This window comes from Crinia signifera, chromosome 4, assembly GCF_055691185.1.
Source record: "Crinia signifera chromosome 4, ASM5569118v1, whole genome shotgun sequence".
NCBI classification, from domain to species: Eukaryota; Metazoa; Chordata; class Amphibia; order Anura; family Myobatrachidae; genus Crinia; species Crinia signifera.
This window is the reverse complement of record NC_139220.1, coordinates 127415540-127435618: the sequence shown is the minus strand read 5'-3', so window position 1 is coordinate 127435618 and position 20079 is coordinate 127415540. Positions and strand designations below refer to the sequence as shown.

The window sequence follows — 20079 nt, the reverse complement described above, 5'->3', positions numbered from 1 at the left end:
CAAATATAATCCCACTCAAGCAGAAATGTCAGTCCTATCAAAGGGCCTCACATTTGTTCAAACCCAAACCAATTGATGTGGAGGTGGAGTTGTATAAATGTCAAAGAAAATTGAATATCATGGATTTCTTTAAGAAACAAGCACCACAAACACCAGTGGATAGGGGTCCCTTTAGAGGAGAAAGTGTTTTTGATCCGCCGACTATTAACCGTTCGACTGCCACATTCTTTAGGGTGGTCAGGAATGAGATAGATACAACACAGAAGACCATGAGACCTTACAGATCAAATCTATCCAAACCTGAATCAGAAGCCATACGTTCGCTCCATGACAACACCATAATCATCCGCCCCACTGATAAAGGCGGGGGTATTGTAATTCTCGATAAAGAGACATACATCAATGAGGTCATCAGACAGTTGAGTGATTCTGTTTGTTATAAACACCTGACCTTTGACCCTACATCTGCCTACAAAAAAGAGGTAGATGCAGTGATTGCTATGGGTTTATCGAATTGGTGGATAGACGAACATACAAGTGAGTTTTTAACTCAGGAATTTCCAAAAATTCCGCTACGCTATATACTCCCAAAAATCCACAAAAGCCTGGTGGCCCCTCCTGGCAGACCTATAATCTCTGCCAGGGGGGTCACTGGGCCAACCTCTTTCACAGTTTGTGGATTTTATATCTACAGCCAGTGGTGGTTAATACCCCTTTCTTTACAAAAGATACCACTGATTTCCTCCTAAAATTGCGCAATTTGGGTAAACCACCACCCAATAGTCTCCTTGTAACATTAGACGTCAGCAGTCTGTACACTAATATTTCCAACGAAGAATGTACAGTTGCTGTTTGTGAAATCCTAACGGAAAGTCCCCATTACAATGGTCCACCAATTGATTACCTCATTCTGTTAATGAACATTATATTGCACAAAAACTATTTTCTGTTTAACAATGTTTTTTTTGCAGTTATCTGGAACAGCGATGGGGTCAAACATGGCCTCAACGTATGCAAATTTGTTTATGTACAGCTATGAGAGAACCCATATCATGTCCAACTCTACTTTTTCAAAACACATTTTATTTTACAGTAGATATATTGATGATCTTTTTATGATCTGGACTGGTAGCAAAAATCAGTTAGAACAATTTATCGACCATTTAAATCATCTACCTGGATGGATCCGTTTCACCCAAAACTGTCACCAGAACACCATGGACTTTTTGGACGTGACAGTTACCGCCACCCCTGACAAATTTGTCACTAAAGTATTTGTCAAAAAAAACGGACAAAAATACTCTGCTGGCGCACTCTAGTTTTCATCCTGCTCCACTCAAAAGGGGTCTCTCCTTTTCCCAGCTGATCAGAGTGACACGCATTACCTCCGAAAGAGATGACTTAATAAGGGATTTGCAACTGATGGCAAACAAATTTTTGGACCATGGCTATGATAAGACAGAGGTCAATATGGCAGTCAATAAGTGCATGGTGATTGATAGAGAAACTCTTCTATCACCAAGTTTAAAGTCCAAAACAGACAAATTGGACAGGGTGGTGTTTCCAACGATGTATTCAATGTTATCTGGCTCAATAAAAGCAGCTATCACCAGGAACTGGCATATAATCAGTACAGATCCGGTGATTGGACCTGAATGCCAACAGCCACCGCTTTTCAGTTACAAGAGGAGCCCAAACATCAGACAACGTATTACATATTCTGACATCAGTCCATCAATTAACACCAACAGAACTTGGCTCAATAGACCTATGGGTGCATACAAATGCACAAGGTGCGCAAACTGTCCTTTCCTGACCACGGGTTCACACTTTCTTCAACCTAATACAGGGACACGGCACAAAATATTTAATCAACTTAATTGTGAATCTAAATTCATTATTTATGTCATCATTTGTCCCTGCGGGAAAATCTACGTTGGAAAGACCATCAGAATGGTAAAGGAGCGTATTGCGATGCATAGGACTTCCATTAAAAAGGCATTAATTAAAATAGATCCAAGCACACCTCCAGTGGCTCAACATTTCCACACAGCTGGACATTCTTTAAAAGACTTTTCTTTTATGCCAGTGGATCATATACGCCCCTCTACAGAGAGGTGGGAATAGGCACAAACTCCTTCTACAAAGGGAATGTCAGTGGATCTGTAAACTTAATGCACTGTCACCAGTGGGACTTAACGAGGAGTTCTTTGTCAGCCTACGTGTGATTAGTTCTAACCGTATTATATAAGATGATCTAGATATATAGATTGGTAAATCTTAAAAGGTATCTCCTTTTCTCCTCTTTTCTTGTTTCATTCTCCTTATTCAGCATAAAATCTGCTTATGCTGTTTTCCTTAAGTGGAACCAACTTTTTGCATTTTGGTAGGTTTTTTTTTATGTATATCCACTTTTATGTATATTTTTTGGTCATTAGATGTTTTGTAAAATATTTTCTAAATCACAAACAGCCAGGATCTTGGCTGACATTGGGGTTCGCCCTAGAAATCATGCCTCACCCTTGTCCACCTCGATATAGCTTGAACTGTTATGCTCTTCCCTTTTTTTCACTAAACACCAAGTCTGGCAGTGTATGAGATGTGCTTGGTTTGCGCCCCGATGAGACCCGGATCTGACACTGTGGCAGTGATGTAGCGGTGTTTAGTTGTTGCGAGTCACCAGGGCATAATAACTGCATACTCTGCACTCGACTAGTGTTACACCCTTATTCCCGAAAGGTAGATGATATGGCTTTACATTTTTCCTGATGGGACCTGGCTCTACTTACAGTGCAGTACGTCACCCATAGGGCGGTGTCTAATACCGTGCATTGACAGCGGCTCTGAACTTGCAGAGTTCGCCGGGAGAGAAGGTGTGCATGCGCATAACACAGTAAGGCTCGCCGCTGACAGACGCCGCTCATAAGCGTCTGGTTTCTAGGCAACGCCTGAAGTGCACACGCTGATGTGCAGTCGTCGGACGCTGGACCTGACTATTGGCTCAGCGTATATGACACTCCTCTGGAGGTATGGGACGCAGGGCGCTCCGTGATTGGAGCAGGCTCCGGATACTCCTTATATGGAGATCCGGTGGGTGACCCCAAATGTTAGCAAAGCGTAATGACTGGATAGTTGATCTAATTCACACACATTTTTCTGATTCACTCAATTGTTTGGCAGCTTTATATACTGGACTGGTGCATTAATTTACTGTGGGTCAGTCCAGGAAGAAGGCTGAAAAGCCGAAACGGCTCAGTTGACTGCTATTGACTGTAAACTATGCCCTGATTTGGTGACTATATATGCATTTTTTGATCATGATACTGCCACACCGTTACCATCAGTTGCATCCCAGTCCTAACCTTTATTGAGTTTTTTCACATGGAATAAATATCTGCTTTATTTCTAAGAAAGGAGTGCTGCCTAAATATGTCCCTTGGATATTGTGTTTTCCTATCTATTTTCTGGGGATTCTGCACCCAATATCAACTTCATTAATGAGTGCTGCTCCCATAAGTTTTCCTAAATATAAAATATAAATATAATAGGATGGTATGCTGGGCTACAATGGGGGATATCTGAAGCAAGGGCCTCTGTAAAAATGTCAGTAAAGGGTTAAGGTGGCCATACACTTGTCTCAGAGCAGTGTATGGGCATCCATTCCCCCTTGGGCAGCAGGATTGCATGCTGTCCTTCTGCATTTGATGTATCTCATACGATCCTGTTCCACTGATGCTGGGAGGATGGCCGGGTCGGAGGTTCAGCACATCCAAACTCAATGATTTGAGCGCATGGGACTGCGCATTACATCGGATCGGATGCCAATCACATTCAGTTTGGCCAATTTTCACCCGATCCACCATGATCCATGAGGCGGCGGCAGGTCCCCTGGGTGGGAGGGCAGGACTCAGGGCAGGTGGGAGTGGCCAAAGTCTTCTGTACTTCAGATGTGATACATCTGAAGTACACAAGACCCATCCAATGCGCCCCTGGTGGCTTTAAATCAGATAGATCCTTGGTGCAGCACCAATGATCTATCTGCTAGATACTTCTGAAGTGGGGCCATGCATCGGATCAGAGGGAGCTCCAATTTAGCCTCTTTTCTTCACATTGATTGGTCTTTAAGGGGGTTATTCTAGTTCATTCTTTCTGACAAAATCCTTCTTAGATGGACAAAACCATGTGCACTGCAGGGGGGCAGATGTAACATGTGCAGAGAGAATTAGATTTGGGTGAGTTATTTTGTTTCTGTGCAGAGAAAATACTGACTGCTTTATTTTACACTGCAATATAGATCTCACTTTGAAGAAAAACCCCACCCAAATCTAATTCTCTCTGCACAAGTTACATCTGCCCCACCCGCAGTGCACATGGTTTTAGTGCACATGGTTTTGTCCATCTAAGAAGGATTTTGTCAGAAAGAATGAACTAGAATAACCCCCTAAGTGTCTTTCAAGTTCTGTCTGGAAAGTCCTCTGGAGTGTCAATGAATAAAGCAGTAACTCCATGGGACCAAAAGCATTCACATCTTTTGATGGCGCTTGTGAATCCTAGGGGCCTGGTCCATGCTCCTTATGATGCTGCAGAGAGGCATGCCAAAACCTGACACGTTTTGCTGTGTGGACTGCCAGATTTGTTGGGGTTGCAGCCTTAATCCAGACTAATGTCCCTTTTCTTATATGCAAGTAATGCCAATGTTATTTTTACCTACTCTGCGTTGCTTGTCTTACTTCCCCACATTACCATAAATAACATTTGAATAGAAAAAACTTGCACAACTTTTATACAAAATGTGTAGGAATATAGTTTATAGTCAGCCAGCATTATACATATCTGTACTGAAATTCCATAAAGATTGTACTGCCTTTTAAACACATTCCCCTGTTTGCGGAGGGGGGGGGGGGGGGGGTTAGGTTGGTAGGGTAGTGGTGAAGGATAACTTACTTACCCTACAGTTGTTGGAATCTTGGCCATTGGGAAGCCAGGGTCAGTGGGGCAGATGTATTAATCCTTAACAAGAGATAAATGCAAGGGTGCTAAAGAGAGATAAACATCCAGCCAATCACCTGCTTACTGCCATGTTACAGGCTGTGTTTGAAAAAAAGTCAGTAAGGAGCTGATTGGCAGGACATTTATCTCTCTTTATCACCCCTGCATTTATCTCTTGTTAATACATCTGCCCCACTGACCCTGGCTTCCCAATTGCCAAGATTCCAACAACTGTAGGGTAAGTTATCCTTCACCACCCCCCTATCAACCTAACCCTCCCTCCCCAAAGGCTAACTCTAATACCCCCCCATCCCTTCCCCGGAGCATCATATCCTACCCTTGATACTTGATGTCTAGGATGTTGGCTGTCAAGATCCTGTCATGGGCATCCCCTTACACAAGTATGCAAGAGCGCAATGGGTTCCCTTAATGACATTAAAATCTAGCATTGATTTTGTCTAACTTTACTATGTGAAAGCATTTAAGTAATTGGCTGACCTTAAGTAATTGTCCATTTCTAGTTCCAAGAAAAAATACCATACTCTTCTGCACTTCCATTGCGTATACTGCAGATAGGTCTCCATGGATCAACACTGGTTTTTTAAGTATTGGCAAAATAGGAATAGCATTAGCCTGAAAATAAAATACATAGAATTAATACAATTTTCAGAACTAACAATAAAAAAATACCACTTCCACTTGCATACATTGGGTGAGGTGAATGCACACGGGTTGAGTTTGCAACTATAAATGATGGAGTGATAAAACCATGGTTGGGCAGTAACTGGGCAGTGACCAAACAGATGCACAGGCTTGTTCAATCTATAGGGAGTGTCATGGCATTGTAAGCAGAAATAGAAGTGATGCCTGTTTCAGATCAGATGTATCTTTGGGTGCTAATAATAGTTGGATTTCATAGTCCAGGTTAGCACTGCAGAGTGCAGTGAGGGGGTTGAGATGTGTCATAGGGGGCCCAGCAAGGATTAGGAGACTATATGAGGAGTGATGCTTCAGTGATTGTGGCTTCATTTTCTATTCAATGCTGGATAATGTAGAAGTGTGCCCTGGTGCTGGGACAGACACGACGTGGAACGTACCCAGGAGCCACTCTGGAACAGATCCATCCCTGTGCAGCGGAGCACAAGAGAGGATGGGTCACTGTGACAGGAGAGGACATCATGAAGATCGTGCAGTGGTCAATCCAGTATAGCAAGGAAGAATGTCAGGAGAAGGGGCACAAGAAGGCTGCTGTGATCCCCTGCAGGACTTGTCAGCAGCTGAAACCTGTTGCAAGTGACTGTCCCTGGAGTGAGCCTGTGATGCAAACAGTTTCCCCAGACATCCCTGAAGAAAAAGACCCAGATGGTCCAGCAAGCCATTCCACAGCATGGACAAGACCCAGGGGAAGATAAAGGGCTCTGTTTGATCTGTGGGAAATATGGACATGAGCATAATAGCTGTCTATAGGATGAACTATGAGCAAGCATTAAGTAGACTGTTGTGAAGAATGTGAAGTCCCAGGACATCTGTTACCTAATTGTCCTTGGGTGGAAGGCCTTACGAAGACTGAGGCGATGATTAGGTCCCAGATGAAGCTCAAATGGGAGCTTGGGAACAGGGTGGCCGAAGAACCCCTGTCAGCTTTGTGTTAGGGTACAAGCTCCATGATTGTCCATTGGATGAAGAGCGGATGATTATGGATGGCCGAGTACAGAGTTGGCAGGAAAAGACCTGAGAAATGATGCGGTAGAGCCTGCTTGAAGTGAGTTTGTATGTGTCCATATTGTCTCAGCGAGAGCCGAGGGGTAAAGATCTGTGTGTGATGGAAGTGGCAATGATGACTCCATTGAAGGCTGCATTGGTGCCCCCATGTTGAAATTGTCAGCGACAGGGACATTTGGCCCATGAGTGTCCCTGGGAGGATGATTTGGCATTGTTGTGTCCAGAGAAAGAGACCCCTGGAAAAGATTGTTTACCATTAAATATGAATGATGATAACCTGGAGGTGAAGAAACCATGCTATGAGGAAGAGTGTGTGGACCCAGTGGCAAGGAAGATCAGAAATTCTCGAGATTGGAAGAGTTCTTAACCTGGACATTTGGAACAAGAGTGTCCTGGGTTTTGAGACGTAGCAGCAGAAAAGATGGAGTCTATGGAGAGGAGTCAAGACTTGGAATTGTTGGCCATAGATGAAAAGTGTGCCTGGCAGGATCTGGAGCTGTATTCACAGTTAATCACCATCCGTGAAAAGGAGGAGAAGGTCCTTGAGGAAGACCACCTACCAGAAGAACAGAACTGAATGGAGATAAGGGAAAGTAATGCCATGGGAGGAACCGTTCCAGAAAAAGACATGGAACTACTGGAAATGCCCCATGAGGAAGCTTGCAATATGGTGACGGTTGCCCGGGATTAAAAGGATGCCGTGGAGGAATTCACTGTTGGGTGGTGGTCAGCTCCACTCCATGGAGCAAGTAATGACACCCCAGACCAGGTGGAGGATGAAGCATGGGTGGCCGCTGCACTCATTGAAAAGGATTCCCTCTGCTGGCCTATGGTGAATTGCCATAACAACCTTCCCCTTCCCTAGAGGAAAAGTGAAGTTAGGACATACAAAAACGAGTCCAGAACCAGTGGAAGAAGGATGTGGGGCCACTGTCCAGGCCCAGCAACAGGGGGTTAAGGGGGACAGCCATCCCGGGCCCCGACGACCTGAGGGGCCCCAAGGCCTGCCAGCCCCCCGCTCAGCCGTCACTCAGATGGAGTCTCCCCTACAGTGGTTCCCTTCCCCTCCCTCATATGACCTGCGGGGTGGGCTGCGGCAAGCCTAAGATTATAAGCCGCATCCCTCAGAAACTCTCCCCTCTCAGTGCCCCTGCCTGCATGCAAGCACTCGTGAAGAAGGGGCGGAGCTACACAGAACTTGAAGGGGCGGAGCTACATGGGTCCCGGAAGGGGCGGGGATACAAAGTAACAGATCTGCTGTGCTGCATGTACTAAAGCCTGGGAGAGGAATAAATGAAGTTGCTGCCAATCCAGGGCCACCCACAGTGAGAATGCACTGGTTAGGTTGCAGAATAATAGGGAAGGATTAGGTTTCAGGGGTAGGAAGGGTTATGGATCAGTGCGATAAAGCGCAGATCATGGGCTGGGGGAGCGCATCAGTGTGATTGAGTGCAGGTGAGGGAGTGCATTACTGTGCTATAGAACACATGCCGCAGGGTGAGGGAGTGTGTCAGTGTGAAGGAAAGCATGGCGCAGGGTGAGTGAGTGCATTACTGTGCTATAGAACGCATGCCGCAGGGTGAGGGAGTGCGTCAGTGTGATAGAACGCATGCCGCAGGGTGAGGGAGTGCGTCAGTGTGATAGAGCATGGTCCGGGTGCTGAGGGAGCGCATCAGTGGGCTAGAAAGCAGTCTGCGGGCTGAGGGAGCAGGTCAGTGTGATTGTCAGCACCGAGGGTTCTTGTGTACTCAGCTGTGACTGTGGTGGGCCAGTGGAGGGCGCTGGGTAGCAGGATATAGAAGGTTTGGTATGACCTACGCAGGGAAGGCAGGGCACAGTAACTCAGTGTTGGCAACTGACAGTGAACAGTCTGGAAGCTGCGGGAGTTGTTGACGTAGGATGTCGACAGTCAGATGGGAGACGACTGGAGGCACAGTTATAGCAACTGGAGGATTCTCAGATGAGACTGGGAAGCCTGAAGTCTTGGGAGCTTCGCTGACACAGGAGAAACTCTGGGAGCAGATTTGAGCAAGAGACTTTATATATGACATACCCTGGGAACCCGAGCAGAGCGAACCAGAGGGTTGGCGGAGACCAGAAGCAGGGGCGCGGAGTCTAACTTGCCAGCGGTGTTCACCAGGAAGTCCCGCAAGGAACTATGGGCTTGGCTGCGCCTGGCAAGCAGGTCGCAGCCCCCTGTCCTGGTCCTCTGGACGCGGGCTGGGAGTGAGGACACTGGAGAAATGAGGAAATGTCTTTGGAGACGTCCTGAGAGCCGGGGAAGATAGTTGACAGCCTGGAAGCTGCGAGACGGCCTGGGAGCCAGAGATGACAGTTGGCAGCCTGGGAGCTGCGGGATGGCCTGGGAGCCGGTGGTGATGTACTGACGACTCCCAGGTCATGATGTAGATAACCTGGAGAGAGTGACAGAACCTCTGGAGACACTTGGGAAAACAGTTGACACAGGATGTCGACAACAGATGTAGGTGTGACAATGCTTAAATGCGGCAACTGGTGGATGTCGGAGATGACACGGATGTTGTTAGTCACCAGGAGATGACGGAAGTACAGAGTCTCTGGAGGCCCTTTGGCAAACAGTTGACACAATGTCGACAATGGATGATAACGTGATAATACTCAGATGCAGCAACTGATGGACGTCAGGGATGACGCAGATGTTGTTAGTCAGGGATAGACGGCAGAAGCTGAGTGTCGACTGTGAGGTAGACAGTGCCTGTCGGCAGATCAGGACTGAGATGGAAGAAAGTCACTGATAGGTTTGAAGGTAGTTTGGCCTGGAAGCCAAGGGGTCTAGCCTGAGAGCTAGTGGAGATTGCTGGCCAGTGCCAGTGGTATCCTCTGGAGGGAATAGCTTGCTCACTCAACCGCAGGATGGAATTAGCAGGAGTCTCTGGAGATGACCGGAACCAGGTAAGTAGCAGCAGGACACTTGGAGATAGGATCACTGGAGACTGGATAAGCAGGAGCCTTGGCACTCTCTGTCTCTGGGGTAACCACTCATGAAGCAGAATGAACAGTTGTTCAAGGCAAGGAGGACTCTGGGAAGCTGGCTTATATTCCTCCAGGTGATTGCTAATTGTCTGCAGCTGCAGCAGCAGCCAGAACTAAGAATTATACCTTGAGTACCTGGAACATGTGACTAGTGCAGAACTCAGGAAGCTTCATTGGAGTTAATCACTGAGGAATGGAAAGCAGCTGCAACAGCAGCAGCTAGGAACCAGACCAGCATCAGGAAATAAGTGTGAATCAAGTCAGGTTTGTGACAGTGATAGAACGCAGGCCACGGGGTAAGGGAGTGCATGGATGTGAAAGAGCGCAGGGCAAGGGAGCGCATTGGTGTTACAGTATAATGCGCAGGTCACGGGGTAAGGGAGTGCGCCAATGTGATAGAGCCCAAGCCTTGGGGTGAGGGAGGGCGTCAGTGGTAAAGAACGCAGGTCGCAGTGTGTCCAGTTTATGTTCCAGCAAAAAAGGGGGGTTAATAGCGTTTGAGGGGGTGGGGGGCCCCCAGATATATCAGTGTATGGGGCCCTAAAAATTCTGTGGATGCGCACAGCGTCTATTCAGAGGCGCAGTGGCCCTATTCTTGCCATGGAAAATTCTGTAGCTGGAATGACCTCAACTACAGATGACTGACAACAAGATATTTGTAGGGAGTACAAAGGAAAAAGGGGGGGTGTAGAAGTGTGCCCTCGTTACTGGGACAGCCTCTCTGCTCCGAGCACTGGAGCAGCAGTGGCAGCAGGTACCACACCACTGCACACACCTCCCCTCACAATAACATTGCCATTGGGGTAAGTGGTGGGTAACAGCTGGCCATTGCAGGCTTGCCCAATTTTACATGTGGATGGGTCATCAACCAATTTTTAGGAACGTGTCATCCATTCCGGGAGAGTAATGGGTAGATTTAGATTCTTACATTTGCAAAAGCTAGTAAATAAGCGTGCAGAAAAGTAGATTCAGATGCATCAACTCAAAATTAGCCCCACTGTAATTAGGAAGCTAGAAAACAACTGAAAACAGCTTGGGTGTCTGTTATGGAATTTACCTTTAGTTTGTAAATAAAACTAGCAATGCCAGTTGTTTGAAAAATCATTGTTTAGTTTTGTCTAGTTAAATGGGGATTGTTTTTTTAGAGAAACTGGTAGAGTGATACTTCTTTAGAGAAGTTTTCTGCATCTCAGCACTTTACCGGAGTCATGAGGCAGTTCAAACTTTAATCTGGTGAAGTTGCATTGCGAATGCACAGCTTAGTTGATGCCACTGTGTAGAGAGTTAAAATACTGTGAGTACCAGACCACCGCTGTTTAACATTTGTGTGGCCTAACATCCACTGTTATCCTAATGGCATCACCTAAAAGTTCCTCCAATAGGTCAAATCTATAGGTTATGGGCACATAGAACCCAAACACAACAGTGTGAAATAAACAGAATGTTTCTACATTTTGGAGCAGCACAAAAAATGCATAAATACAGCAACAACTATGACCAGGGGTTTGCTAATACCTCTGCTCCCTCCCAGGTACCTTTGCTCCCTGGCTGCTTTGTCTCTGATCTACACAAAGGCCCTTATTCAGATATGATCGCAGTACAAATTTGTTCTCAAAATGGGCAAAACAGTGAGCACTGCAGGTGGGGCAGATGTAACGTGCAAAAAGAGTTACATTTGGGTGGGGTGTGTTCAAACTGAAATCTAAATTGCAGTGTAAAAATAATGCAGCCAGTATTTACCCTGCACAGCAACAATCTAACTCTCTCTATACATGTTACATCTGCCCCACCTGCAGTGCACATGGTTTTGCCCATTTTGAGAACAAATTTGTACTGCAATCAGATCTGAATAAGGGCCAAAATCAGACCTGCTGGGAAACATTCTCTACCGGCCTGCAGCCAAACAGTCAATGGCTTTAAGCATGCTAATTGCTGAGTGGCTAATAGCAGATGGAGAGACACCGCAGGAAGTTATTTTTTTTTACTTAAGTAGGGGCCCCAGTGCATTGCTTTGCCTAGGGTCCACAACCCTGTACCTGCGGTCTGACTTCAGATGTACTTTGTCAGCCGGGTCTTCCGGTCATGGCATTCTGCTTCCCGTTTGCGGCGTGGCTATTTTTTTTTGTCGAGGATATTTGCATCTGTTCTGCAGAGCAGATGCTTATACTCATTTTGCAATAGTGTATGCAGTAGCACTGGACCACAAGTTGCAGCTCATGCACACGATGTCCAGATCCGGGACATAACTACTTCACCCCGTCACAAACGGGAAGCAGAACGCGGGACCGGAAGACTTTCCAGTATGCCCTGCAACAGCTTTCGCATACTGTACCTCCCAACAGTCCCGCTAAACGTGGGAAAGTCCCAGTATTTGTGGACGTTCCCACAGCCGTCAGTCTCCCGCTGCAGGAAGGGGGGGCAGTTGGGAGTCCCCCCCCCCCCCAATCTGACAGAATAGATGCTATGTGCATGTGCACAGCGTCTATTCAGAGGCGCAGTGGTCCTATTCTTGCCATGGAAAAGTTGGGAGGTATGGGTGTAGCATGGGCAAATAGCAAATCTGTATCCCTTCCGTATCCCTGCCATAAAGGTACCAGAGGAGGCAGCCATATTTGTTGCACTATATTGTATTACCCTGTGTGGAATAAATCACAGCTAGCAGAGAATGGGTAGTGACAGTAACCTAATGCTAGGAGTAGTGTCCCAAGATAACCATCTGGTATATGTATTTTTCATCCCATCCGCGTGTGTTCCAGACAAGGCAGCCATGTTTGTCACACTACAAAAGGCACTACTGTGTAGTACATCCTACCCATGGCGGAATATCTGAGGGACCCATCTGGGGCATGCTGTGTGCATAGGTTGCTGCTGGCCAGGGGTTTCACACAGTGGTGCTATGGCTACACAGGGAAAGCATACAGTGGGGCGAAAGTACATGAGAAAAAAGATATACAAAAGATGTAGGTGCCCGTAACAGTGGCCAGGATGTGCAATTTACAGAGATTAAACATTAAGAAAGGTAGCGTAGAGAGTCAGGACAGAAGATAAGGGTAATATCAGAAAATAATGGATCAAAAGCAAAATTACATAAAACAGCAGGAGGCAGTATCAGCACTGGATAGGAGCTCAGAAATAATTAGTAGAATGAAAACCAAAATCATGGTCAAAATAGCCCCTGCTGGGAATAGACTGCGCATATGTTGGTGGGGAGCACAGATATTTCTATGGCCCATACATACATCCCTGAACAGTACTGTGGAGGGGGATTGCATACCCTCCAACATTTTACCCTTGCAAACCGTTACAGGGGGCGTGGTCACGGATTTAGGACAAACATTCATTTTAAATGTGTTGTGTATGGTACCCCCTTGAGCTGAGTGACGTCGACTCTGACAACAAGAAGACACTGGCTGCATGGCCGGCCACTTCTCTCAACACCAGATGCTGCTCCGTCGTCCAAGTCCCACCCCTGGGTGTGGAATGTCCTTTAGCCCACTACAATTTCGCATTGGGGGGTCAGTCAGTCAGTGCACTGACCTGGCATCCGGATATGTCAAGGACGCATGAACTGGGGCTGGCGGCCTTTACTGTGCGGACATCCCCATAGTGCGGGAGCGGGTCCGCGGGCCGCATGATGACGTCATGCTACACTCGCATGCTGGCTGCCGGGACGCCACGCAAAGCACCACTGGGAATGGGGGCTGCTACACAATTACCTCCGCTGGGCCTGATCAAATCCATCGCCTGCGGAGTTGGAGGAGCGGCCACCGCTGAAGAATCGGTACATTTATTTTTTTCCGGTACAGTCCATTAAAACCGGTACTGTACCGGCTGAAATGGTACAGTTGGAGGGTATGTGATTGGCGTTAGCAGGAGGGATAGCCGATCTTCATGTATGTCAGTACAGTGGTCCAATGGTGGCTGCAGTGATTGCCCTGGCACCCTCCTCAGATACCCTCTCACCTCACCTCCGGGGCTCTCTGGGGTTAGAATGGCTGGGGTGCACATCTTGGGGCTGACTAGTGCATATCTTGACAATGGGCAAAATCTGGAGAGCTGGGACTCAAAAGGTTAGCCTGTGGTGGACATCTCCAGGGCAGCAAACTCACAATGTTGCCTTTAATGGACATCTCCTGGAATGGAGGTAGCGGCTGATGAATGCAGGGGTTGTGAGTTATGAAGCAAGGGATCGGAGGTCTGTGAGCATGCGACCATCCCTGGCCCCTAAATATATCTTTGCTTTTTTAAATATATTCAATACACAGTTTTTACTGTATATAACATCTCAGTTGTGGCGGGCATCTCATGCCGTATGCCACATAGATGCTAGGCATGTGAAGACATATCTGTATACTACTATTCTCTCCTTGCTTACATTACTTGTACATTTGCTGCCCTGTATAACTGGATGATACTTGAAATTCGTCCAGCTCTGAATGCGGATAAAAACACCTTTTTATGTACAAACACACATTATACACATATTGAACAAAGACATCCAAAGTCAACAAAAACCAAGCAAAAACCCACATGAAGCAGCAAATACTCTACCTACCCAACCTACTTGTGGAGGATTTTCCACAAGGCAACCTAGGCCTAGGTTTCTTGGGTCAACTAAGACAGGGGGGCTCCGGTGGAAGGTGGGGAGGAAGGGGGGGGGGGTTTAACCCAACAACCTGTATAGAACTATGTAACTGATAAGAAAGGTGTTTTAACACAGGTGAATGGAATCATAAAGTAACAGTTACACAGCATTTTGTCTGTCCTGGAATAGGTCATGTATGGATTGTGTATATTAAATTCAAACCAATGATGTACTGTATATTAGATTTATACTAATAGTTTAACAAATCCTAGACACCCATGTGGGTAGAAGAAAAAACTGGGATCCCTGTGTCACCTACAGCTCTCTCCGCCCTCCTATATATATCTCCTCTGGTCAGAAAGATCTATAAGTAGCTACTGATCCTCCTGTATCTCAGCCTATCACTGCCTAGTGTCCTGCTTGCATTGTGACGGGACTAAGTAAAAACTGGACCTGGACAAGACCACAGAACGCCAGACCGGCCATCAAACTCTTCATTCCGGAGCTTGTAGTGTCTGACCGTTCTGGGGGGTGTCCCTGTGATAGCTTTCACCATGGACATGGGGTGATTACAGCCACCCCCTGTGGTCCAGACTGTTACAGTCTTTATTACACCCCCGGACCATGCAGGGAGGCTGTATTCTCCCCCTTATCCTCTCCCTGGTGATAGGTGTCAGAGCAGCCCTACTGGACGGGACACCCCTGGCAAAGCGCCCCCATGGACTGGACACTACAAGCTCCAGAATTACATATATTGATGAATGGAGCCTGTCCGGTCCAGCATTCCGGGGTCCTGTCTGGTCCGGTCCAGTTTTAACCCATATCCCATTCTGACTGCCTGATTTTGCTGCCTCAAAAGAGGGACAGCTAGTAAAATGTCTGGCCAGGGGCCCCGACGAAGGGGAACCCCGGAGTACTGTATGCCCTGCACTCCCCCTAAATCTATGCCAGACACCCTCACTTTTGTGCTTCAGTAAATACTCACATAATTGATGTTATTAACAGCAAAGTCATATTCGATACACGATTTCTTTGTACTGTCTAGGACAGTGAAGTTGTAGACACAAAGTGCTGTTCTGTCCGGGGACACCTTCTTGTTTGTAGCAAATATTCCAGCCCAAAAATATCCTTCTGAAGTAGCAAATGCAAATGAAGACAAAATAACTCCTCTCTCACTGCCACATGTAAGATTAGTCTGGCTTTGAAAGTTCAATGTCAAGTGGTCATCTACATTCAGAACAACAAGTCTCGCAACTGAATTGATAGATGTGTAATAAGGAAATATAATGTTTTTCTTCCATTGAAATGCATCAACAAAATGCAGACCCTCTGCATTATCCTTTAGCGAGACATAGTTATCTGGACCTTCAGTTACAAACAAACCATCTTCTTTCTTTCTCATATATATTGGCCTTTCTGATTCTGGATTTTGTTTCTCGGGAAATCTAGCAACAATGAAGTAGACATATTTTTTAATAAATATAAGCCCCACAGCTGCATTTTCCCGGGCACTAGGAACGATGCCTGTGGTAGGTTTTGTTCTGTTTTTCAGCCCATCAATACTTTGCTCCATGCAGGATCCTTGGTTTTCATTCCAGCAACTGAGCACAGTGTCATTATAAACAAGTAAGATTTTGTTGTAATAAGTAGCAGTCTTACCCATGGCTCCTGTTTTCATGCACTCATTGTCATTTTCTTCACTAGCTCCTGAACTTTTTACCTCATGAAGTTTGTGATTAAATTGGTACAGGCAGTTCTCCGTGGCCACGATGAGATGTTGCCTACCAGCAGCAATGTTATTGATAGGATGTTCAAATACGAAGTGTCCTTCACTATACTCAGGCTGTGTGGCTACAAAGCTGATGAGAAGAGACAGCAGGATACTTGCAGAAAGAATATCTGACATTCTGCACCCCTGGTCTGCAGTTGTGAGGACTGCGGGTACTGGATGGTGTATGTAGAGATGGCTAGTGAATCACTGCCTCGACTCAGTGACTCCAACCATTAAGCTGAATACATGATTCGAGTTAGTCACTGTGGCAAGAGCCGAGACAGCAGCAGCATTATAGCATAGTAAGCTCAGCCCCTCCTCTCTGAATCGTCAGGCTCTGCAGGAGAAAGGAGAGTGCAGTAGCAGCTGAGTTCAAGTTAAGTCTATGCTGGGAGCCGTGCACTGTCTCCCTGTGCCTGCAATTCCACACTACTCATGAGCCCAGCCTCTGACTAACTTCCTGTCTGCCGGCACACAGCACACACTGAGGGACAGAGCCTCTGCTACTCCCTGAGTGTGCTGTGAGCCCAGGGGCGGATTGGGGACTAAAAGTGGCCCTGGAAAATATCTGGAAGTGGCCTCTTGTGGGTGGCAGCAAATCATTAATGGGCGGAGCCAGCATAACAATAGGCGGAGCCACATCCAGCAGACCTGGGCCTTATATTTACTGCAGTGTATGGGAGAAGGAGGTGGGGTTGGAGGAGGTGGGGCTGCATTCAGCAGCAGGGCTCTGTGCGGTGTTGCCCCCACTGATACATTGCCCATCAGGGGTGCTTTCAGAACAAAACTACAGGTAGACACCATAACAGGGAAGGGAGGGGGGTTATTTGCGCATGTTCCCAAAACAGTTGGCGTTGCCTCAAAACAAGGGCATGGCCTCAAAGGGAATGACAAGCAGAGATAGTGGGTAACAGTGAACAGATGATTGAGAGAGGCAGAGCGTGATGTCTTGGAAAGGCAGGGTGACAGGAGAGAGAGGAAAATGGGGAGATAGTGCCACAGGGACATAATGTTGTGTGGCATAATGTGTAATGGCCATTATAGAGTGGCATCATGTGCGATGGGCATTATTGTGTGTGACATTTTGTGAAATGGGCATTACACATTTTTTTTGTTTTAATCTGGCAGCACACAATCTAGTCAATAATAAGCTTTTTGTGAAGAGGCCTTTATTTATTTTTATCCTAACTGGGATGCTAGATTAAAGTATTAAAATGTGCCTCCCTGACTGAAAAATTTGCCCTCATAATTGAAAAATGTGCCCTCCCCGTGGTCAGCACACTAACATACATACACTGCTGCTCTCATTCATACATACCTGCACTGCATTCTCATTCATACATACATACATACATGCCCTGCCATTCTCATTCATACATACATACATGCACTGTCACTCTTATACATACATGCACTGTCGCTCTTATACATACATGCACTGTCGCTCTTATACATACATGCACTGTCGCTCTTATACATACATGCACTGCATTCTCATTCATACATACATACATACACACATACATACATGCCCTGCCATTCTCATTCATACATACATGCACTGTCGCTCTTATACATACATGCACTGTCGCTCTCATTCATACATACACTCCCGCACTTATACATACATGCACAGCCCCTATCATTCATACATATTGTACATGCACTGTCACTCTTATACATACATACACTGCTGCTCTCATTCATACATACATGCACTGCCGTTCTCATTCATACAAACATGCACTGCCCTATCATTCATACATACATACATTCCCGCACTCATTCATACATACATATACTCCTGCTCTCATACATACATACACTGCCGCTCTCTTTCATACATACATGCACTGTCGCTCTGATTCATACCTACATACTTACACTGCCACTCTCATTCATGCATACATGTACAGCCGCTCTGATAAAGACATAAATACATACAGGGACAGCCTCATTCATACATGCACTGTCAATCAAATATACATACACGCACTGACTGCCTCATTCATACATACATACATAAATACAAACATACATACATGCACTGACAGTCTCATTCATACATACACTGCTGCCATATACCCCCGTGCCATGGCACACAGACTACTACCTCCTTCTCCCGGGAAGTAACTCCAGGCAGCCACTACTGGGGACACCAACTCCTACCAACAAGGCAATCTTACCGCTGGGTGCGTTGATGTGGCGCATGGAGCCTCTGACCACCGCTGCTGCTGACATCCCCGGCCCCGGCACATGGAGACGCTGACTACCGCCGTTGCTGACATCCCCGGCGCATGGAGCCACGCTGCCGCTGACCGCTGCCTGTCAGGTGCCACTGATCGGGCACGCACAGGGGCTGGCAACTTTTAGCCTGGGGGGCAAGTACAGAGCACCGGCTCATTAATAAATGACGAAATGGAGCTTTTCCGTAAAAATAAATATATTTACATTTTTTTAATATATATATAATATATATATAATATATATATATATAGTGATTGAAGTAGATATTTTTAAGTGGGGATATGGCAAAGTGATAGTTCAGCGTGCACGCTGCAGGGAAAGATGTGTGGCCGCTCAAAAGGGGGCATGTCCTTGAGTGTAGTGTACCCCACCATATACCTCTTACGCAAATTATGCAAAACAATAGTAGACCCCCTTATACTGTACTTGTCCCTTACACATTATACCATATGGAATAAGCCAAATTTCACAGAGATTGAGTAAAAATTCACATTATGTAATGTTACACAGAATAAGCCAAAATTTGCATAATGCCACACAGAATAAACCATAAATCACACAGAAGGAGTCAAAATTTACGTTATGCCACCTGAATTGAGCCAAAATTCACAATATGTCACACGGAATGGTCCAAAATTCACATTCTGCCGCATAGTAGGAGCCAAAATTCACATTATGTCACATGGAAGTGGGCCATAATGCAGGGATATTGTCGGCGGGGATGCAGGGACAGTGACAGCAGAGAGAGACGCAGAGACAGTGACGGCAGGGAGAGACAGATCAATAGGGAGGGATAGAGAGATGTAGGGTGGGATAGAGAGACACAGGCACTAGGGAGGGATAGAGAGGCGTAGGGCGCTAGAGAGGGCAGAAAGATGCAGGTTGCAGTGGAAGCCAGGGAAAGGAGGAATTGGTACTGTATTAGGAGGAGTGCTGCGTATTAGAGGAGAGCCAGGACAGAATAGGTGGGAGCTGGGGACAGGAGGAGTAGGTTGGCACAGGACAAGGACATAAGGAAGCTGGGTACTGCCCCACTCATTAAAGAGAGTAAGGGGACTGCTTGTCCCAGGGCAGGTGTGCTGTGATTCTGACACATCCCTAGGGAAGGTGGGGAGGAATGTATAATAGAGAGGGGGCGGAGCCATGTGTGCACCTGGTTCTTGCAGGGGCTGCGGTGGCGGTCATAGATGTGGCCATAGATGCAGCCAGAGCTCAGCCCAGCCCAGCGAGCCCAGCCCAGAGCTCAGCATAACCCAGCCCAGAGCTCAGCACAGCCCAGACCAGCACAGAGCCCAGCCCGGAGCTCAGCACAGCCCCAGCCCAGCGAGCCCAGCACAGCACAGGGCCCAGCCCAGAGCTCAGCACAGCCCCCAGCCCAGCCCAAAGCTCAGCACAGCCCCAGCCCAGAGCCCAGAGCTCAGCACAACCCAGCCCAGAGCTCAGCACAGCCCAGACCAGCACAGAGCTCAGCACAGCCCCAGCCCAGCGAGCCCAGCACAGCCCAGACCAGCACAGGGCCCAGCCCAGAACTCAGCTCAGCACAGCCCCCAGCTCAGCCCAAAGCTCAGCACAGCCCCCAGCTCAGCCCAAAGCTCAGCACAGCCCCAGCCCAGCCCAGAGCTCAGACCAGCACAGAGCCCAGCCCAGAGTTCAGCACAGCCCCAGGGAGCCCAGAGCTCAGCACAGCCTAGAGAGCCCAGACCAGCACATGGCCCAGCCCAGAGCTCAGCACAGCCCAGCGCTCAGCACAGCC

At 47.0% G+C, this 20079-nt stretch overlaps 1 protein-coding gene across 1 annotated transcript in view; it reads right to left on the bottom strand.

The window, feature by feature from the left end:
* The window catches only part of LOC146074395 (plexin-C1-like), a 76713-nt gene extending 60307 nt beyond the window's left edge, over positions 1–16406 (bottom strand). The window contains exons 1-2 of the mRNA XM_083182403.1: positions 15294–16406; positions 5488–5622 (exon numbers count right to left, since the gene is read on the bottom strand). Coding sequence (XP_083038529.1) covers positions 5488–5622; positions 15294–16214 — 1056 coding nt within the window. The 5' untranslated portion in view covers positions 16215–16406. The remainder of the gene's footprint in view (positions 1–5487; positions 5623–15293) is intronic.
* Between the last annotated feature and the right edge of the window lie 3673 nt (positions 16407–20079).